The 23205-nt window shown below is 35.6% G+C and overlaps 1 protein-coding gene across 3 annotated transcripts in view; it reads right to left on the bottom strand.

Moving 5' to 3' along the window:
* WAPL (WAPL cohesin release factor) overlaps nucleotides 1–23205 on the bottom strand; it is an 81838-nt gene that overhangs the window by 15822 nt on the left and 42811 nt on the right. For all 3 annotated transcript variants that reach the window (XM_038534520.1, XM_038534518.1, XM_038534519.1), the window contains exons 5-12: nucleotides 10245–10340; nucleotides 9058–9210; nucleotides 8676–8812; nucleotides 7868–7979; nucleotides 7031–7258; nucleotides 3426–3537; nucleotides 2960–3057; nucleotides 1890–1966 (exon numbers count right to left, since the gene is read on the bottom strand). In XM_038534520.1, coding sequence (XP_038390448.1) covers nucleotides 1890–1966; nucleotides 2960–3057; nucleotides 3426–3537; nucleotides 7031–7258; nucleotides 7868–7979; nucleotides 8676–8812; nucleotides 9058–9210; nucleotides 10245–10340 — 1013 coding nt within the window. The remainder of the gene's footprint in view (nucleotides 1–1889; nucleotides 1967–2959; nucleotides 3058–3425; nucleotides 3538–7030; nucleotides 7259–7867; nucleotides 7980–8675; nucleotides 8813–9057; nucleotides 9211–10244; nucleotides 10341–23205) is intronic.

Consider the following 23205-nt stretch of genomic DNA (forward strand, 5'->3'; position numbering starts at 1 on the left):
GTTTGAAGATGTTAACCAGAACTACCATGCTGTTATTGTCACGGTTTGGGTTGGTAAACGAGAGGAGAACAGTGGGGGTGTATATTCATCTTTCAATATGCTATCCCTGCATTTATCAGGTTCCTACTGAAAAGTTAAAAAGCCAGAGAGAGGAGTGTTAGGGTACTACGTGTGATACAAAATTTATAAACATAAGGCCAAAAAAGAGGGGAAACCTATAGATCTAATGAAAACTAAAGACTACCAGAAATTTAAGACTATTGGAAATCTGGATACTGACTAGACATATGATAATATTAAGCAATCAGTCATTTATAGGGTATGAAAATAGTGCTGTGGTTACATCTTTTAAAGAGTCCTCTTTTAAGAAATTATACTCAAGTTTTTAATGGATTAAATTATATGAAATCTGTAATTTGCTTCAAAATAATATAGAAATAGGGTTTACAGATGGAAACAAGACTGCCAATGGGTGATGATTATTCAAGATGAATAGCATGTGCATCAGGATTTATCATACTATTTTGTCTATTTTTGTCTATGTTTGAAATGCACCAAAATAAGAGATTAAAAAACAGACGAACTTGAGTCAGGCAACACTGGGCCTCTGATATTATTCCAAGGACTTTGGACACACACTGAAAGACAATAAGAGATTTGGAATTTGGGATTATTTTTAAAAAGTGGAGCCCCTGTGGTATCATGTCGGACATGCTGGAGGCCAGAGAACTAGGGCAGAGATACCAAGAACTAGGACGGAGATATTAGGAAGAGACTGTTGTAGTAAGCCTGAACCAAGGCTGGAGAAAAACTGGCAATTTTACGTGAACTGAGGTGATAGCATTAGCCTGATGTCATATAAACTGGACAAAGAGTGTGAAAGAGGGGGACCTGCAACAGAGATCTGCAGGAACAGGTACGAAGGATGAAGAGGGTTAGAAAAAGACCATATAAAAAAAAAAAAAAAAAGAAAAAGACCATATACAGTAAAAATAAGGATTAATATGTAGTTTTTACCATATGCTAAGAATTGTTTAGGCCTTTATACTTTAACACCTTAATACATATTGTACACAGTATATGAGACATTTAAAAATCACTTAAAATATTTTACATATACACATATTTAATACATATTTTTGAAAATGTATATAGTTTAACACATATTAAGCATATATATAAAATTTCTTTTTATTGTTACAACCAGGTAGGTAGGGATGCCTAGGGCCTAGGTGGCTTAGTGGTTGAGTGTCTGCCTTTGGCTCAGGGTGTGACCCTGGGGTCCCAGGATCGAGTCCCACATCAGGTTCCCTGCAGGGAGCCTGCTTCACCCTCTGCCTGTGTCTCTGCCTCTCTCTGTCTTTCATCAATAAATACATAAAATCTTAAAAAAAAAAAAAAAAAAAAAAAAAAACCAGGTAGGTAGATGCAATTATTACCCCCCCTTCTAGAGAACGTGTAGCCCAGTAAATGACTTGCCCAAAGTGACAGGGCTGAAGTCATGAAGCTGGGAACTACGTTTAGTCATTCTGGCTCCAGAATGTGTATTCCTAACTTTTGTACTACACTATACTAGTTCTGGTTCACAGAACTTGACAGAAGTATTTTACGAAGTAGAAACCTTTATGGTCAACTCAAATGCCTTAAATAAACAGCAAGATTTATTATTTTTTAAAATTTATTTATTTTAGAGAGCGAGAGAGTGAGCACACAACAAAAGGGACAGAGGGAGAGAGAGATAATCTCAAGCAGACTCCCTGCTGAACACGGAGCCGGACAGGGGCTTGGTCCCAGGACCCTGAGATCATGACCTGAGCCAAACTGGACACTTAACCAGCTGTACCACCCAGGCACCAGAGTAAATAGCATGATATTTAAGAAAAACTTACTTAGCTGAAGAAACAATGAGTTGTGAATCTTTATATGCTATCAAGTAGCTTTGATTCTCTGGATTATGCACTGTTACCTAAAAGGGGAAAATGTGAAATAACTGTGGCAATCCATAGCTATCATTCATTCACATACAATATACTATCCCCTATACTGTAAAAGACAAAGATAGGAAAGAATCAGCCCTTGTCATCTAAGGAAATAACCAGCATGTTCCAAATTTACAGTAGAGAGCTATTCCTTTATTACAAAATTAAAACACTGTTATAATTGCTTCCTCATTAAGTAACAAATTTTGCACTACACATTCATTGTAACGAATTACCAATCACTCCGAACGTCAGAAAAGAGCAGTCTCTAATTTATAACTAATAAACTCCTAAGTGGATTCATTTAGAATAAAAAAAATACTACCGGCTTAATTCACCTGAAGCACTCTAAAAGTGAGAAGAACAATTTCCAGTTTGCCCACACCAGGAACTTTTAATGTACACTAGGTTATTTTCCCAGAGGTTTAAAAAGTACCTAGCTAATCCAATCTATTCATTCTGAAATGTACTGGCAGCATAAACTGTAACCTACACTGAACTAGGTTAAATCACTCATAAAAGCCAAAGGACAAATATACTTACAGCACACGCGGTTTAAAAGTATCATTCTTCAAAGCCAAATATAAGCTGTGATTACAATGTGACCCAAATAGCTAAGTTATGGAAATCCTTATTAATTAAAAAACAAAAACCTGACACCTCTTAACTATCATTTTCCACAAACAAGTTAATATATGTAAGCAGAATTCCACATTAAGGAAGAACAGTAACATTCTGAAGTAAAAAAAACGAAACCTGAACATGCAAGGCTTCCCAAAGAGTGACAATATACATGTTCTTAAACTAAACTGGTTAACTTGTTCATTAACATTGGCTGCTCAAAGAATGCATAATAGTTTCAATTTGGATTACAGAAGTAAAACTAACTAACTTTGGGTACATTTAATATAAAATATTTGACAGTGTCCCACACACAGTTATAATTAAATAATTTTCTCAACACAGTTGTCCATACTTACACTTTCTAAAACTCGTAAACATCTCTCTGCTCCCCATAATGAGGCTACCAGTTTCTCTTCATCTTCATCTCTACTTAAATGATCCACACATTCTTTCACTAGGAGAAATGAAATGGATATAAAATTAGTATGTCTCATCACAATATTTGCCCCCTTAACTAACATTAAAAGATATCTGTATACATTTGAGTATGCAAGAACCTCTCTGAACATTATTTATTCTGACTTTCATAAAACTCTGACATGTTGAAATATATGAGCCTTTTATTGTAATTATTTCCATAATTCCCCAATATCACAGTGCTAATCTAATGGCTTTTCCTTTAAAAGTTCAAATTTTACAAGATGCTACTAAAAAGAACAGATCTTTTAAAATAATGCAGTAATTTTTCTGAAGTATGTACATAGAATATTTTCTTCAGGCTTTAAGTAACATATAAAAATGTTGTATGTGTTTATGTCATACCTTTATCTACAATATGATCCAGACCACCCAAAAGCCGGAGTTCTTCTTTAAACCAGTCTCCTGCTCGTTTAGAAGTAAGGGACAGCAAGGTCTCCATAGCTAAATGCCCAGTCTAAAACAAGAGGCACCATTAATGAATATTGACTTTTAGCAATAATTCTGAGGCAACACTTCTGGAGATTGTTTTTAGACAAGTTCACTGCACGCGACCAGCCCATAGTATTCTTTATAATACAGTAAGTAGGGATCCCTGGGTGGCTCAGCGGTTTCGCGCCTGCCTTTGGCCCAGGGCGCAATCCTGGAGTCCCGGGATCGAGTCCCACGTCGGGCTCCCGGCATGGAGCCTGTTTCTCCCTCTGCCTGTGTCTCTGCCTCTCAATCTCTCTCTCATAAATAAATAAAAATAAATCTTTAAAAAATATATATATAATACAGTAAGTACTTTTATAAGCAAAATGGAACTAATTTTTATCAGAATAGTCTAAGTTGAAGAAACATTTTTAACCACTGGCTTGTTTCACAGAGAAAACCCCTTATTTAAAGTAGTCTATCATTTGTCAATCCAATAAAATAATTGGTGCTGTTATTTTTTTGGTACAGAGGCACAAAAATACAACTGTTGAATCAAAGTGCAAATGTATATTAACTATAAATCACTATATTGGATTAATTCACCACAAAAGCTGTAACACTTAAATCCAGGAGCAAACTGCAGGTATGTCAGTGGCTCCAAATCCTCAAAAGCACTCATTATCACTACATTTTTGCCAAAGGCTAAACAATGATCTCTTCTTGCTTTGGTTTGAATTTTTCTAACTACAGTAAACTTGTATATTTTTTCACATATTTATAAACTAACTGTATTTCTCCTACTACAAGTGAGTCCCCTATCAATCATTATTTTCCTTGTAAAGCTACTTGTTTTGTTCTTACTCTTCTGTAGATTTTCTTATCTATTCTAAATAAAAACCCTAAAAAAAAAAATAAATAATAATAAATAAATAAATAAATAAATACCCTGTTACTTTTAGGGGTTCAGATTCACCAATCTTTAACTTTATATGCAGGGTTAGCAGCTTGTAGTTATCATGACAAAAGTATATGTAAATAATGATTGAGAACTACCACTAGAAGAAACATAGAACAGTAAGTTACAACTGGACTAGAGGTTTTCTTCCTCTTGATTTGACTTTAATTATTATTTTTCTTTCTCACTGTGTTTCCTTTTAAAAGCATATGGCCACCCTCCAACAAAGAACAATCTGGTTCCTGTTGCAATAAGGAACAACAGCATAACAAAATTAGCAAAGCTGATAAGACCTGGTTTTCTTTCCAAACCATCTTTCCTTTCAAAGATACAAGTTTACATTAAGTCCTCCTGGCCTATTTAGAAGATAGATTAGATAGAGAGAAATGTAAAAACCAGAGCTTACCAGCAAAAATCTTAGTATTATAGACTTAGAAGAGATCTAGACTATTTTAGTCTATTCCTTAAAAAAAAAAAAAAAAAAAGAAAAGGTTGATGCGGTCCAAGGTGACAAAGAATTAGAAAACGTCACTATAAAAAGATTCTATTTTGCCCAATTCTTATTCTAAGTCCCGGAAAAAGTAATTTAATGAGATCAATTCAGGTATACTAACTCACAGTAATAATAAAGCTGAAGCCTAATGAGGCTTTCTTTGTTATAGAAAGGGGACAGTAATTTGATGTTAAAATAGCAAAAAATCATAAAGTTTGTATGTTAAAAAGGGATTTCAGTTTGTCTCCTATAGACATAAAAAGAATTGTCTGATGTTTTAGGCTATATGGATATAGCCTACTCGTAAGGTAGCAATTAAAAATAACCTACAATTCAATTTATATAAAAATTGGACTTGTCCTCAGAGAGTTAAAGCATAGTCAAATCATTAATCAGAATACTAATCAGCAATTGTTAGCTCTCAGTTACATGAATTCTATATGAGAAAACTATTTTAAATTATCTTCCATGGCACTTCAAAAATAGCATATATCAAGGAAAAATTAATAAAAAAAAACCCTAATGAGTAGAGGGATAATCAATATAGAAAATAACATCTCTTGTAAGATTTAAAACAAATACAATATTCAAGAAAACCGAAATTGGGAGGGAAAAGAGGCAATTAGCAACTGTGTTCTCATTTTAATCAAGTAAGTAAATTACTTAACATGATATAAGAAAGTTATTATATCACTATTTACCATCCTAATAAATTCAACAAACCATGGAGAAAATTCAGTGAACAAGTTTATCACCATGTTATTTTAACAGCAAATGCCTGGGAAGAATCTAAAATGTTGAACATGGGAAACCTCTGCAAAAAAGGTACATTTATTCAATGATGCAGCAAATAAAAATTATCTCAAACTTCTTCTTTCATATCATTAAATAAAAATCTGTATAGGCAGCAAAAGTGTTAAAAATTAGAAATATATATTTTTAAAGATTTTATTTATTTATTCATGAGAGGCACACAGAGAGAGAGGCAGAGACACAGGCAGAGGGAGAAGCAGGCTTCCTGCAGGGAGCCCAACGTGGGACTCATCCCAGGTCTCCAGGATCACACCCTGGGCTGAAGGCGGCACTAAACCACTGAGCCACCTGGGCTGCTCTAGAAATATATTTTAAACACAGTATACAAATAGTCTAGTGAGATAGAGGCATCTTTATACACCACCTGAGCTTAGCAGGTATTTTTTCAACTTTAATAAGTACTGAGTATATTCAATTTGGTATCTTGCCTTTTAATGTTAACCTGCTCTTCTCTCCCTCAAGCCTGTTTTATACAAATATCTTACTCTACCTTAAACAGACCAATATCCCTAAGTCATAGTTGGCTAGCAAAAAGCATTCTATAAATTTTGAAGCAAATGCTGCAATCTTCAGTTTACGAGGCAGTAGAAAAAACAATGTTTATACAGTTTTGATGTTGGAAATATCTGAAAGTCAGGTTATATATAAATAAATAATCTTATCTTTTCAAAATGACAAGGCAAATCATCTTCTACTGGCTAGTAACCTGTGGGGATATTACTGATTCTATAAGTAAAAAAAGCCAGAGGAAAGGAGAATTGGAATCAACCAGAAGCAAGACAGCCAGATTAAACTTCAGGAGGTGGGCTGAGCCTAAGAGACCCCAGTATTATGACAAACACTGTTCCAGGGAAGGCAGGTGCCTACAAAACTTCCTTCTGGGTCTTGGACCCTGGAGGAGTTAACCAGACACCTTGAGATACTCTGGAGTGATTACTCATTTAAATGGCCCTTGCAAATCCTCTGCATCTTTATTCCTGAAACCCAGAGACTGAGAATTAAAATCCCTAATAGCCTAAATATAGTTAATATATACACACACACAAGAGAAAGGATAGACAAAATGTAAGAAAATTTACTGGCAAACCATCTAAATATACACGGGATAGTTTAGGAATTTAGGAACAGAATTATGCTCAGAGCTAAACTTTAGAAGAGCTTCCCAATTTTGACCAAGAGGTTAAATGATTTCTCAAAGTCACACACCTACTGTGACTAATATAAAATTTCTGAAAGTAATTTTAGATTTTACAGTGGAAGGAAGGAACCCACCGTTATATTTTCTAGATCAAGATGCTTGTTGTGTACAGTTTCACAGAGCCTTCGAATTTTTTCTTTGATTTTGTTCATGTCTTTTTCATTCAGTAGCTTAGCTGAAGAAGCATCTTGTTCCAGTTCTAGAAGTCGAATCATTAGATCTAGGCTAGCTCTATCAAGATCCATGTTCAGACGATCTCTACTCAGTATGTACATGAGGGCAGCTGTACAAAGGGACAGATTCTTCAAAAGATAAAAATAAAAGTTAATGTGAGTAATTGGTGACATTTCAGTTAATGACACTGTTTTGACATTTGTTCACATGTTGGAAGCCTTGAAAATGTTTTATTCAATGAAAATGCCCCCCCCTCCTTTAGAATACTCTAGGAAAACATGAATTTAATAAAGCTGTTACTTAAAATTTTCCTTTCTAGACGTCTTCCCCATATCAAAACTCCCAAACTAGAAGAATGTGAGTGGCAATACATTTCTCTTTAGCCATTCTATGCTGAATTTATAGAGCATTGTTCCAGCTTTGCATATACACACAAAATTTTTTATACTCTACCTCACTTTATGATATAGTTAATAAAGTTGAATTTTAATCTTAAATCAATAATGTATAGGGGTCTTAAAGTCTGCATCAGACACTTAGCTATTTTTTCTATAAAATAAACACAGCTAAATTTGTCAAAAATATAAAGCTAGGATGACTCAATCCCACAACCAAGAAGAGATCATGACCCAAGCAAAATCAAGAGTCAAGCGCTTAACTGACTGAGCCACCAGGTGCTGCCAAATAGACTAAAAATTTTTAAATAATGCTTCCTAAAACCAGAAACTTAAAAATACCTGATGGTGCTGGGAATCATCCAAGGTTTTAAAGACCATTGCTACCATTCCATGTGCTCTCAGGTGCATTCGAAAACTGGGCATGGCACATTTAGTAGCCAAGCTAATAACACTAGGAGAAAACAGACCAGGTTAGGGGGTATTGAAAATAAGTAGTCATTAGTTTTTTGTTAGCACAATACCAAGAGAAGCAAATGGGGAAGGGAAGGGGTGTCAAGCCACTTGCCCATATGGATAGCAATATAAAACACACGGGCAAACCTAATTATTAAAAATCATACATAGTTAAGTGATTAGTATAAATAACAATGATCACCATTGTATTCCTTACACTACTACTACCATTAAAAGCAAAAAGTCTCAACTACCTTTCATAATGCTTCTGATACATGGAAGACTATAGATAATACTTGAAAGGATATATTCCAACTGACTGGATAATTCAATCAAATTAAGATATTCAATCCATTATAGTATGTGAAGGATGATCCAAATCAAAACATGCTTAAATCAAACACATTTATCATTTGTCTAAAATCTGGGACTGAAAAAGATTTTTTTAGCCTAACACTTCTTTTAAGCATCTCTAAATTAAAGCCTATATACTATGCTAATAGGGTACAAGCATCCACCTTTCCTCTGTCCATGCAGAATCAAGTCCCTATATAAAAAATCAGCCACTTTTAACTTACTACCATGGGCTATAAACTATATTCATGATAACAAAATCACAAATGTTTGGCTCTTTGGTTGGAAAATTTTAGTGAGAGCATGCATACATTTATCAAATATAAAAATAAGACCTCACCTAAGGCAACGTGTGTTTAGAGGCTGAGTGCTCTTTAAGCCACTTAACAGGTACTCAATGTCATCAGTGAATTCTTGATTCTCACCAAATTCCACCACATCATTGAAGTGCTTCACATGCTGAACAACAGTATACAACTGCGAAGAAAAAATAAGTCCACTTCTTTGGTAACCATGAACCAGCACATTAAAATCTATGAGCTGTATTTCATTTAGAAGTGTATAGAAGAGTTCATTATATGGCAACTAAAAGAAATGTTTTAAAAACACTGGTAGTACTAGGAAAGGTAAGTTCGTGGATATCTGTTCAAGACATTTTTAAAGGCTAAATGTTACATACAAAAATCTATCCACGTGCAGTAAAACTGTATATGGCTGCTTACTTCTTTGTCTTCTTTTCTGCATTTCAGTGCAGTAACTATATCTTGGTAGGGCTGAGTAGGTATTGTCACAGTTTTTATCACTTTGGGTGGTGGTGCAGGAGCCTTAAAAACTCCATCATCTTTTTGATTTGGTTCCTTTGAAGACAGCCTCACCTATTAATAAAGGTATTAAATTATTGTTCTAAATATATAAAAATAGTAACATCTCATCTACCTAGCAAATTTGGCTTAAAAATTTAAAAAAAGGAGGCCTCTGAAAGGTCATAAGGGCTACTTTAAAATTCTATGCACTGCTAGGTAAGACTCATAAAAGAACCGCTCAGGAATTCCTTCTGGTCTTTTTGAACCTCATGACATGATTTGTTACTTGTCTCCAAGACCATTAGAAGGAATAAAGAACCACAATTACACACATAAATAGCATTGATAAAAGGCCAGGAATGGGACAAGAAAATCACAACAGATAGACAAGAGAACTTTTAAAATAAAGAATCTGTAATGTAGGGTATAAATAATCATAATAAAAGCCTGGTATATAATTACTAATATACACAAGGATGATTTTATACTAGTATACAGAGTTTAATATATTCAAATTTAAGAAGACAAGGAACTGTATATTATTATATTTTAGAAAGAGCTCTATCCCTAATTCTTTTGTCGTTATAAAGATTCATTCCTTGACATACTGTGACTGAGGTATTACCAATAATTTAAAAGTATTAATCTATGGTCCTTCCAGTTATTCTAAAGAAAATAACTTGATAAGAATTTTTCATATGTGCTTTTAATTGAAAGCTATTACTGGAATGCAGGAAAAAGTTCTCCTCCAAAAAGTAAATTAACCACTCAAAGCTACATAGGATATAATTTATAATAGTCTTAATAGCTAACATAAACTTCAAATATGGAATAATTTACCCTTAAAACACTAAGTACAGTAATTCCATAAGATCTGGGTCAGGAGAAAAACATGTTCCAATGTTTTTAAGGCTTTTATCTATAAACTAGTAGCATCAGAACTTCAGTAATTGTGTCCACAACCCTCACTTTTCCCATGAATTAAACTGAAGCTGCTCAATTTTAATGAGGAGTCCAAAATAAACTGTTAAAGTCAAAGATTTTCAAACTGTAAATAAAAAGCAACAGCTTTAAAAAAATGAAATTAAAATTTTTAGTTCACTTACTGTGGCACTCTGAGGTTTTACTATTGGTGGCCCAGGCAGCTCTTCAGAGTCTGGATGGTTCCAATGTCTAGCATTATATACAGCTTTTGTAGGAGACTAGAGAAATGAGAAAAAGATTAACTGTTTCCTTCTCATTTTGCATCCTTATATAAGTGTCTCATCTAAACAAAATAAAATCACAAAGAATAACTTAAATACTTAAACACGTATCCTAGACAGAGCAGGATAGACCATACCTGGCTTGTATTCGCATGTGCCCCCACGCCTATGGAATCACTGTGGTGTTCTATCACATCAACAATTGGTGCTGTGGGCAACTATTACCAGCCTGTACTAACTTACTAATCAAGATAGTTAATTCGGGATCCCTGGGTGGCTCAGTGGTTGAGCATCTGCCTTTGGCTCAGGGCGTGATCCCAGGGTCTTGGGATTGAGCCCTATATCAGGCTCCCAACAGGAAGGAAGCCTGCATCTCCCTCTACCTGTGTCTCTGCCTCTCTCTCATGAATAAAATCTTAAAAAAAAAAAAAAAAAAAAGATAGTTAATTCAACATATACTTTATTCCACATACTACTGATTCATGCTGTTTATTCTTCCAATAATGTTAAGGCAGCTTATGAAAAGTAACAAAGATCCATATTATTCATTTTTCAGTGAAACTGTTGGGGCCAGATGAGTAACATTACTAAGAAGTTTTCAAAGTTTTAAAAAGTAGTTATAGTATATATACAGCATATATTACATAACACAGGGGAATCTAAAGCAGTACTATGTAATAACATATATGATTCCTGCAGCAAAATATATATTTCCATGAAGTGGGATAAAGATGTAAACTGCTCCATCTCAGTTCAGGTCAGTGTACTAGCAAATCAATTTAATGCAAACTTAATGAAAATAATTTTCAGTTTTAACACTCTGAATTTCAGAATTGAGAATAAAGAACCATGAACCTTTATAATCAAATCCAAAGAATTAAATCTGCATAAAAACCACAAAAAATCCTCACTTTCCAAAGGAGACTGATTAAACAATGGAGAACATTTTTTTTCTATCCTTTACAAAAGTAATGTTAAATTTTGTCCTTTAAGAGGCGCCTGAAAAAAACAAAAACAAAAAAAAGAGGTGCCTGGGTGGCTCAGACAGTGAAGCACCTGCCGTAGGCTCAGGTCATGATCCCAGGGTCCTGGAATCAAGCCCCAAGTCAGGCTCTCAGGCTCAGCCAAGGAGCCTGCTTCTCCCTCTCCCCATGCTTGCGCTCTCTCTCCCCATCCCCCAAATATATAAAATCTTTAAACAAAAATTTTATCCTTTAAGCTTCAAAGAAATGGTGTCCCTAGAGATTTTCTGATTTTGAGAGTATAATAATCTTCACATTTTCAGTACTACAAAAAATAAGAGTACAAGTGGGGAAACATACTTTAAGATAGGCCAAAAGTCTACGTCAAGAGGATCCCTGGGTGGCTCAGCGGTTTAGCGCCTGCCTTTGGCCCAGGGCACTATCCTGGAATCCCGGGATCGAGTCCCACATCAGGCTCCCGGCATGGAGCCTGCTTCTCCCTCCTCCTGTGTCTCTGCCTCTCTCCTCTCTCTATGTCGATCATAAGTAAGTAAGTAAGTAAGTAAGTAAGTAAGTAAGTAAGTAAATAAATAAATAAATAAATAAATAAATAAATAAATAAATAAATCTTTAAAAAAAAAGTCTACGTCAAAAATGTAACCATCTTCCCTTACCAGCTGCAGTTAACAGACTAGAATTAAGCATCAAAGTTATCTTTTTTCAAATATTATCTTTAAATAACCACATTGTGACATGAAGATAACAAGTGTAAGCTCCATAAGAACTGGTTTATTAAAAGCTAAAAGTTTAAATTGATTTGCATATTAAATGTTAGAAGATGCTTAATACTAAAAGGAATCCTACTATGAAAGTAGGAGCATAAAGTCTCTCACCTGTATTATGTATATAAACCCATTTTTCTTACATACCACATTTACATAAAGTGAGGATACAATGGTAATCTAACGCAATTTATATATCCAGGCAATGACTTGATCAGGCCTCTTAAGACACAACCACATAGAACAGACTCAACATAAATTTTAAAACCCAGCTCTTTATTCCTGTTTTTCTCTCAAACATCAGCTATATATGCCTACTAGTTGTTAGATCCCTCATTTAAGCAACTTTAATACCCAAAGCACAGTCATGAGCCCAGAAAGATAAAGGACATTTGGAAAGAACAGATGCCTCAAAGTGCAAGTGCTTTACTTCTTTTTAAAAAGGATTGATGGAGGGGATCCCTGGGTGGCTCAGCAGTTTAGCACCTGCCTTTGGCCCAGTGCATGATCCTGGAGTCCCGGGACCAAGACCCATGTCGGGCTCCCTGCATGGAGCCTGCTTCTCCCTCTGCCTGTGTCTCTCCCAGCAAAACAGTGAGGTACTGGCATAAACAGATATAAAGACCAATGGAACAAAACAGAGAGCTAAGAAATAAATGTACATAGTCTAATGATCTTCACCAAGGGTGCCAAACCTACACACACAATGGGGATAGTCTCTTCAACAGATGATGCTGGGAAAACTAGGTCTCATACACAAAAGAATGAAATTGGACCATTATCTTACACTATACACAAAAATCAACTCAAAATGGATTTAGCCTAACAGTACATAGAATAACCAAATAACTTATGTTAAAAGGACCTATTCAATGAACTTTGTTTACTCTGTTGAATAAAGCAATTTAGTAATACTGTTATTTTAAAAGGTTTTGATGATTTATCATATTAATGCTCATCTAAAAGAAAGTGGATCCAATTAGAACTGTTCCTTGACTATTACTTCAAAGTTCTACATGGTTAATATAGGGTTTATTATAAGGAGGGGGAGAAGATGAAGATACATACTACTAATTAAAAATTAAAATAAAAAATAACATTTGGATGTAGTATGCACTCGCATACACAAGAGATGGGGGTGGATAAGAAGGGTGATATTAATTCTTGAGCTCTTTACATCACTCCAAATTCCACATACACCTAAGTGATTTGTATATGGAGACTCCACAAAAATACTATGTTACATGCTATGGTCACTTAGTAAAAATCACTGTACGGTATCTGTAAATACGCCATATAGCAATCAACTTTTCAAGGGAGATGAAAATCATCCTTATCATTCAGCAGCCCAGCTAAGTTTTAACCAGGTCATCCAGATTGCACTAGGCTTACCTTTTTAATCTGGTTAATTCTGTTCTGGTTTAAAAAGCAGACATATCACATTAACCAAATTCCTGAACTTTTCTCAGTGTTAAAATATTTGTGGATTCTGCTTGTTCTAATCTAACCTAATGAGAAGAATATTTAGAACAAAATAAGAAAGCTCCTGAATAACAGTCTAAAAAATGATTTCGAATTATTTTAGCATATTTCAGTCCTAGTAATCTTAAACATACTATTCTCTTCTATTTAATTCTCCAGGGGCCTAACAAAAAAGAAAAAAACCCAAGTACAACACTCTATTACAGTGAAAGGAAAAACATGCCAGTAACAAACCTATGGAGCATTTATCCATGACAGAGAACCCAGTTTCTAAGAGAATAATGAATAAAATTGGGTTTTACAATTTTAATGCCAAGACCATGCTTAACAGATTGGCTTATTGAATCACAATTATAAAGCAGAGGAAAGAACTCCTTCATCAAAAGCTAAGAAGAAATGATAATATTATGCTATCTTTCATTGAGCTGGCTCCTAAAAGGAAAAAAAAAAATTGAAATAACTGCTTTTAAGCCATATGAATTTTTTTAACAACAGTACCAAATCTATTTCTGAGTTTTAAAGAAGACTATGTACTAAATGAAGACAAATATAGTACATTGATTAGAATTCATCTAGCCTTACCCACACAAGGGTATCATAACAGAATTGCACTCACAAGTAATTCAATCAGCATGCTCTACAACTAAATGAGTTCCAAAAAATCAAAGTGCATATGCAGGGCTTTAGTGGCAATTCAAAAAGGCAGAAAATTAATTTAAATTTGGCTTTAAAAAAAAATTAAAGTGTCCAGAAATTGCTCTTTGTTGTTTTTTATTATATTTTATTTATTCATGAGAGACACAGAGAGAGAGGCAGAATCTGAGGCAGAAGAAGCAGACTCACTGTTGGGAGCCTGATGCGGAACTCGATTCCAGGACCCCGGGATCACAACCTGAGCTCAAGGCAGATGCTCAACCACTGAGCCACCCAGGCGTCCCAGTGTCCAGAAATTGTTAATGTGGCTACACTGAGACACAAGTTACTGCAGTAATGACAATGAGACCTGTAGCATTTACTGTTAGGCTCATGGAGTAGAGCAGAAATGACAAGACTTTTCAATATTAGAAACAATTAAGGACTAATAATTTTAGATCACTTGCCAAAATAGCAATCCATGTACTTCCACAGTTTGATTTCTAGGGCGCTAAAGTAAAGCAATTGGATCCCGAAGATTACAGGTGGAGAATATTTAAAGTCTGTCCATATTCAAGTGGAGATCAAAGAAGCCTAACCAGAAGAACTCTGGACTGACAGTGACAACTGGACTGAATTAAAGTTCTTTTTAAAAGGGCTATTTTGAAGATTATGATTCTAATTTGGAGGAACTATGGTGATCAGTAGTGAAAGGAATCATATGTAAAATTCCTTAAATAAAAATTTATTGACTTGGGATGCCTGAGTGGCTTAGTAGTTGAGTGTATCCTTCAGCTCATGGCATGATCCCGGGGGTCCTGGGATCAAATTCCGTATCAGGCTCCCTATGGGGAGCCTACTTCTCTACCTATGTCTCTGCCTCTCTGTGTCTCTCATGAATAAATAAATAAATAAATCTTTAAAATAACATTACTGATTTAAAAAAAAGTTACAAAGAATTTTTTAAAAGACGGATGGGAGAAGGAGAAGGAGTTCAAGGGAGAAAGTTTTGCCAAGATTAGAAGAACTTTTAGTTCTTTAAGAAATTTCTTTTAAACATAATTATATAATCTCAAATTGTCCCACCCTGTGACCAAAAGAATCCTTAAGTAAATCTTCATAATTTGTTAAATATTCAAATTATTAAATTACTTAAAGGGGAAAATGCAAGCATGCCCTAAACTAAAATCAAGAATGAACTGCTAAAAAAAAAAAAAAAAAAAAAAAAGAAATAAAAAAAAAAAAAGAATGAACTGCTAAGAATAAGACATTTAGAATAGGTTAATATAGAGCACTATGCAGAGAATGTAATCCACAGATACAAGGGAGAAAGAGCTCAAGATCTTTTCTGCCTCATTCAATTAAACTCCACAAATAAACCTTTTAAAGAAATAGGCTATTTTTATAAAAAATTGTGTTAACTCCTATCTACATGAAGAACAATGCATACTACTAATCGATTGTTGTGAGTGTAACTTCAAAAGTATGATTGGTTGCAATGATTTTATAGAAGCAAGCCATTATCACATCAGAATTCAAAATCAAAATTTGAGCATAAACTATAAAACATCCAGATAAAAGATAAATTCAATATTTGGCACTTGATGAAAACTAATATATCTTAGCCTGCAATTCAGCAACTATTAAAAATGCTAGAATGAGCCACAGTGAAAATATCAGCTAAAATAGGTATCAGGTTTTACAACTAAAAATGCCATTAAGTATGTAATGGACCAGTTGCAAGAGAAGCTGTAAATATCTTGAGATACCCATGATTAGAGAATATTCATTCTCCTCTTCTTTTTCTTAAAAATATTAAGCTGGACACAAGCTTGTCCCGATTTTCCAACTTCTCTTACTGCTTATGTGGGCACATGACTAAGTCCTAGTCAATGATGTGTGAACAGAAGTACAGTACACCTTATGGGTCCTGGCCTCCTAGAGATGGATGGCTGCCTCATCTCCCCACTCCTTCTATACTCTTTAATAGTGTAGAGATGATAGACCACCACCACAGAGGAAGCTGGACTCTTAACAACCGAGCAACTTGAAATCAGTCTGGAGATAAATAGCCAAGGATTGGTAAGCCTGAGAAAAAGAAGCTACCTGTTTAAAAACTTATTTGGGATTTCTTTTATAGTAGCTAAGCCCAATGCTAAGAAAGCAACATGTAAATAAAATCTGCAACTGAAATTAGAATGATATCATTAAAATAAAAAAAAAACATATAATTTTAAGAATGTGAATATACAAAATTGTCCCAACATTGTATATATTTACATAATCCATACATATATAACTATAATTTAAAGGACGTATACAACATGTAAGAGAATGGAGGAAGAAAGAAACTAAGGAAAAAATATAATCCAAATCCAATTTTCAAAAAAATTATATATATATATATGATAAACCTATAGAGTGATTTCCAAGAGTTATTACTAAATTTAAAAAAACAAAGTACAGAAGAGCACATATAGATACTACTTTTTATATAAAAAGGAACAAAAATAAGAAAATTCATGTTTATTTTTAAAAAGGAAACACAAGCACTTGGCTTGCTCAGTTGATAAAGCATGCGACTCTTGATCTCAGAGTTGTGAGTTCAAGCTCCACACTGGGTGTGGAGCCTACTTTTAAGAAATACACACACACACACACACACACACATATACCTAAAATAAGAAAGGAAACACAAAAAGGATAAAGGAGATAACAATGCAATTGGTTCCCTACAAGGGGTGGGTGATGGGCTGGAACATACCTCAATGAAGTGACTCTTCACTGAACTTTTTGTGTATTTGTGATTTTTAGAAGCATATTAATGCTGTAAATATTCAAAAAACAAATTAGAAAGAATGAAAGGGGGAAAAACCCTAACACTGAAAGCAAGCCAGAACAAATAAACTTATTCATAATTCAAATGAATAGCAAACACTGAAGAAAAGACAGAAAGACAAAGAGGCAGGCAGAACTAATCTAAGCAACTTATGAACACAGTATTACACTTCATACCCTTAGTCGGTAGGTAGCAACATAGGGTGGGGCAAGTACAGGATTACAAAAACAAAAAAGTAAAACAAAATCCTGAACACATGAGATTTATTTTAACAGAATGGACAAAACAATTCTCTAACTATTTTAGGTTATAGGTGAGTGAATGTGTTGATGTTGCTGGGAGTCAAGGTTAGAGAGAAAGCAAGAAAGAACCCTGTGGAGATAGTTCAGTTTCGAGATACTGTGAACTCATGATTTCTAGAACAGGTATGTGCACATGCAGAAACCTATACATGGGGATCCGTGGGTGGCACAGCGGTTTAGCGCCTGCCTTTGGCCCAGGGCGTGATCCTGGAGACCCGGGATCGAATCCCACGTCGGGTTCCCGGTGCATGGAGCCTGCTTCTCCCTCTGCCTGTGTCTCTGCCTCTCTCTCTCTCTCTCTCTGTGACTATCATAAATAAATAAAAAATTAAAAAAAAAAGAAACCTATACATGTATGTGAACATATATGCATATACATGCATGCTTCCTACTGCCATCTGCTAAAAGGGTCAAGAAGCAATGAGAACACATTTAGTGCCCAGATCTTGGCCTCTAATACCATTCCCCAGAGGGAATGGAGAGACTCATCAGAGAATGGGCCTGATTCCAGGGATGGAGCAGAGGTACAAGATGAACCTGGAACATTGTGTTCTGCCAGAAAATAAGGAAGTGCTCACAGAAGATGGCATGTCACAGATACAAGAGTTCCAGCTTTTAACCAGCCAAATCAAGATAAATTAGCTCCAAAATAAGTAATGAATTATGAGCCATTAAAAAAGAGAGAGAGGGATACCTGGGTGGCTCAGTCAGTTAAGGATCTGACTCCTGATTGTGGCCTAGGTCAAGATCTTGGGAGTTGTGAGATCAAGTCCCACACTGGGCTCCGCACTCACTGCAGTCAGCTTGAGATTCTCTCCCTCTCCTCTACCCCTCCCCCAACTTGTGATTTTTTTTTTTTTTAAGATTTTATTTATTTATTCATGAGAATACACGGGGGGGGGGGGGGGAGGGGGCAGGCAGAGACACAGGCAGAGGGAGAAGCAGGCTCCATGCAGGGACCCCAACGTGGGACTCAATCCAGGGTCTCCAGGATCAGGCCCTGGGCTGAAGGCGGCACTAAACCGCTGAGCCACCCGGGCTGCCCACCCTCCCCCAACTTGTGCACTTTCTCTCTCTCAAATAAATACAACCTTTAAAAAGAGGGACAGAGATTCATGAGTCTATACTGATAAAAGAAAAAGTAGGGAGAAGGGTTGGCTCAGGCTTATAGCAGTACTAAGAACTGACTGGTGAATGTGGAGGGAGTATGAGAGATGAAAAATGATTATTTTGCAACCAGCACAATAAACACTGGATCATGAAAGAATCCTCACATATACTAAATCTAAAAGTATAGTCTAATGAAAAATAGGGTATTTGAATAGTTTTAAAGTATCTCTTCAAAGACTGCTTTTGAGTTGCAAGGGAAAAAAATAGTTTATATATATATATATATATATATAAAGAGACAACCCCTTGACTGGATGATCATAATGAATATCCTCCAGATGTGATACACTGAAAAAAAAAAAGAACACATCATCACTTATACAGTAACCGGGCCTAGAATGAATAACTTGAATCTAATCAAGAGAAACTTGAGACTAAACCAAAATGAGATGCTTTTTTTAATGGGATCAGGGGATGCCAATGTTATAAAAGACAGAGATTATAGAAATATTCCAGGTTAGAGGAGACTAAAGAGATTTAGCAGTTAAATAAAATACCTCACCCTAGACTGGACCCTGTACCAGGAGGGAAGAAAATGTTATAAAGGACGTTACTGTGTCAAATGACCGAACTGAAACAGCAGATTAGGTAAAAATATTGGAACGATGTTAAATTTACTACTGCAGTTTGATTACTACAGATGGAGACCTATACCTGACTAGGAAATATACACTATATTTAAGGGTAAAAAACTATGATATATGTAATTTACCTTTAAATATTCAGGGGAAAAAATCAAGTATGCACATATATGAGTATACATACACACAAGAAGAGACAGAAAAAATAAATGAAAAACCCAATACTAAGATAATCAGGATAAGGACTGTGCTTTGTATTAGTTTATTTTTGCAATTCTCCTGTAATTTTCGAAGTATTTCCAGATAAAACCAGTTTTTAAAAATTTAAGTTCTCTTAGAAAACTTAAAAAATTGAAAAGATAGAAGTCTTTTATCATTCTATCAGTTAATATTTTAATTTCCATGAAGCAACTGTATCAAATACAGACAAGATAAGACAACTAAAAAGGACAAAGTTGTTTAGATAAGACAACTAAAAAACCAAAGAGTAATAAAAAGATGATTAAAACATAACCCACATACTTGACCCAAGGATGGTAAGGGTTTTCTATTTTTAATGGTTCTTCCTAAAAAGTAAAGGGGCCACTGACAACCATCTCTGCCCCAGCTTCTAAGACTCTCAAGGTTCTATTCGCGGTAGGCCTTATGAAATCCATCAAGACAAAAAGGCTTGAATTCAGACTTCACCTCATTCTATTCCTTACCATTTCTTAACAGTTTCCTCATTTATTTTCAACCTGGTTCTACCAAATTTCTATCTGTATACTTTCTCAAATGTTTTTTATATGGGCAACACAGAAATCATAGCTAAACATAAATAGATACAACTGTATTTCAACTTAATACAAAATTCCAGATCAAGTCCAGTTAAAAGGATAAAAGAGAAAAAAAACATAAGAGAGAGAAATAAGAATGGACCATTAGTTTTGGAGGTAATCCTTATATTCTTAAGTCCTCATGAAGAAAAATGATTAGACTACAAGGGTACAAAAATGTAATGATTATCATTAACACATACATGAATCTAGGGTTTCCATTTCTGGATTTGATGCTGAAACAGGGACCAAATTCACTTTTTCATCTGAAAATAACTGGGCAAAATTTATGAAACCATTTTTGGAAAATGGACATCAGACAGCACAGCACAATGATCCCTGAGAAGGCAAAAATATGAACTAAATCCTATAATTGCCTGAGTTTCCAGGCAATGGCCCAAGAAGGGAGTACAGTTCAACCAGTAGCATTCTCTCTTATTGAGACAGAACCAGAAAGACGAAGGTGGCTAGTTTGTAGAGCACAGTACCAGAGGAGAGAGCTGCTCAAAGTACTTTGGACATACAGAGGGGTCCCCATCAAATACGTAGCTGAGTAATGATGAGCGAATGCGTGAAAAAAGGACCTGAAGCAGGGCATGAACTTCCCCCAGAAGAGCAAGGAAATAATCCCCAGACTCTTCTTTCCCAGAGCTAGAAAAAGTTCATGGTCCCACTAGCCATAGTGGAAAACCTTGTAATTCAGGGGAATCAGGTGATCTATTTTGGGGGGAAGAGGGGTGATCCCTAAAGACTCTCACTCACCTAAAATTTAAAACCTTCTTAAGGATCAAATATAACTTAGATGCATCTCAGAATAAGTCAAATCTTATACGGAAACATCCAACACCCAACAAAGTAAAAGCCTAAATGACTAGGATTCAATTAAAAATTAACCGGCATGCAAAGTAGGAAAATACAACCCATAAGAAAAACCAATCCACAGAAACAGACCCAGAAACAATACAGATGACAGAATGAGCAGACAAGAACATTAAAAATAACTGTAGCTATATCCCACATTTTTAAGGTAGAGGAAACACTGAAACAATGAAGACATAAAACAGACCTAAACTTACAGAGATGAAAACTTTTTTATAAATTTTTGTGGTCTGTATTTATTTTATTTATTTTTATTTTATTTTATTTTGTTTTTCTATTTTATTTTATTTTATTTTACTTCATTTTATTTATTATTTTATTATTTTATTTTATTATTTTATTTTATTTTAATTTTATGAGAGAGAGAAAGAGAGACATAGGCAGAAGGAGAAGCAGGCTCCATGCAGGGAGCCTGATGTGGGACTCGATCCCAAGACTCCAGTATCAAGCCCTGGGCTGAAGGCAGGTGCTAAACCACTGAGCCACCCAGGGATCCCCAAGATGAAAATTTTAATGGTTGAGATTAATAGCTGACTATATACTGCAGAACAACTTCAAAATGTAATAAGAGAAACCATCCAAAATAAAACAGAAAAAAAAAAAACAAAACAAAAAACAAAACCCCAAAACCAAAACAAACCAAAAAACAATGGACAAAAGACTACAGAGAAATTATGGCTACCAGAAGAGAAGTGGTGGGGAGTGGGTAAAATAGGCAAGGGTTGGATAAAGACAATACTTCTCACGATGAGCACTGAGTAACGTACAGGATTGTTGAATCACTATACTATACACCCAAAACTGATACAACACTGTATGTTAGCTATAAGGAAATTAAAACTAAAAAGGCAATAGACTGTTGATTCACTAAGAAAAAAAAAAAAAAGATGGGGGCATCTGGGTGGCTCAATCAGTTAAGCATATGACATAGGCTCATGTCATGATCCCAGGGTCCTGGAATTGAGCCCCACTTGAGGCTCCTAGCCCAGGGGGAAGTCAGCTTCTCCTTCTGCCCCTCCCCCTGTTCATGCTCTTTCTCAAATAAATAAAATCTTTAAAAAAATTTTTAAAAAGGGACGCTTGGGTGGCTCAGTGGTTGGGCATCTCCCTTCGGCACAGGGCGTGATCCTGGAGTCCTGGGATCGAGTCCCACATCGGGCGTGGAGCCTGCTTCTCCCTCTGCCTGTGTCTCTGCTTCTCTCTCTCTCTCTCTCATGAGTAAATAAATATTAAAAAATTTTTTTAATTTTTTAAAAATATCCCATTTTCACTTGGAGAATTAAGCTACTTTGAAGAGAGAGACAGCTTCAAACAGTTTCTGGACACAACATCCCTAATTACTTTAACTTCATAGTTTCTTTCTTTTAATACTTTATTTATTTATTTATTCATGAGAGACAGAGAGAGAGAGAGAGAGAGAGAGAGAGGCAGAGACACAGGCAGAGGAAGAAGCAGGAGAAGCAGGCCCCATGCAGGGAGCCTGACATGGGACTCGATCCCAGGTCTCCAGGATCAGGCCCTGGACTGAAGGCAGCGCTAAACCGCTGAGCCACCCGGGCTGCCCAACTTCATAGTTTCAAGTAAACCAGACCCTAGTCCATTTTGCAGCCCAGACCTGATACCAATCCCTCTGTAGATAACACCGCTTTGCTCTGAGCCTCTCAGTGTTTCATTTAAATTTCACTCAAGCTCCCCTGTCCTACAAAAACTTTTACTTGGTAAGAGGTCTCATCGTTCCTCTGTTACGCAGTACGCTTTACTGCAGTTAAGTCAATAAGCCTGTTTCTGTCAGACGACAGGTTTTACCAGTTGATTTTTGGCTGACTGAGGTAGGACAAGAGTCACTGCAGTACCAAAAGATGAACAAAGAGACAAAAGTATCTGAAGAATACTGGTTGAAATTTTTCCAAATTTGATAGGGTTGGCAACCATTAAATATTATATATATATTTAGTACTAAATACATATTCTTTGCTGAAAGATACTTCTAAGAATCCCAGAAATAAACATTTATGAACTCCTCCTTTATCTCAGAAAATATGAAGGTAAAACTAATATATATAGGGTCACCATCCTCAAAAAAAATACACATCTTATGTTTATTTGTGGTAATCATTAGCATGAAGTCATCAGAGTATCAAGAAAAGAAAGTCTAAGGGCACTTGGGTGGCTCAGTTACACATCTGACTCTTAATAATGATCATAGCATGATCTTTGGGTTTTGGGATACAGCTCTGTGGTGGGCTCAGCAGGGAATCTGCTTGAGATATTCATTCTCTCTCTTTGTTCCTCCCCACCCAACATGTGCATGCTCTCATTCTTGCAAATAAATAAGGGCAGCCCAAGTGGCTCAGCGGTTTAGCGCCACCTTCAGCCCAGGGCCTGATCCCGGAGACCAGGGATAGTGTCCCACGTCA

The sequence above is a fragment of the Canis lupus genome, chromosome 4 (assembly GCF_011100685.1).
Source record: "Canis lupus familiaris isolate Mischka breed German Shepherd chromosome 4, alternate assembly UU_Cfam_GSD_1.0, whole genome shotgun sequence".
Lineage (NCBI taxonomy): Eukaryota > Metazoa > Chordata > Mammalia > Carnivora > Canidae > Canis > Canis lupus.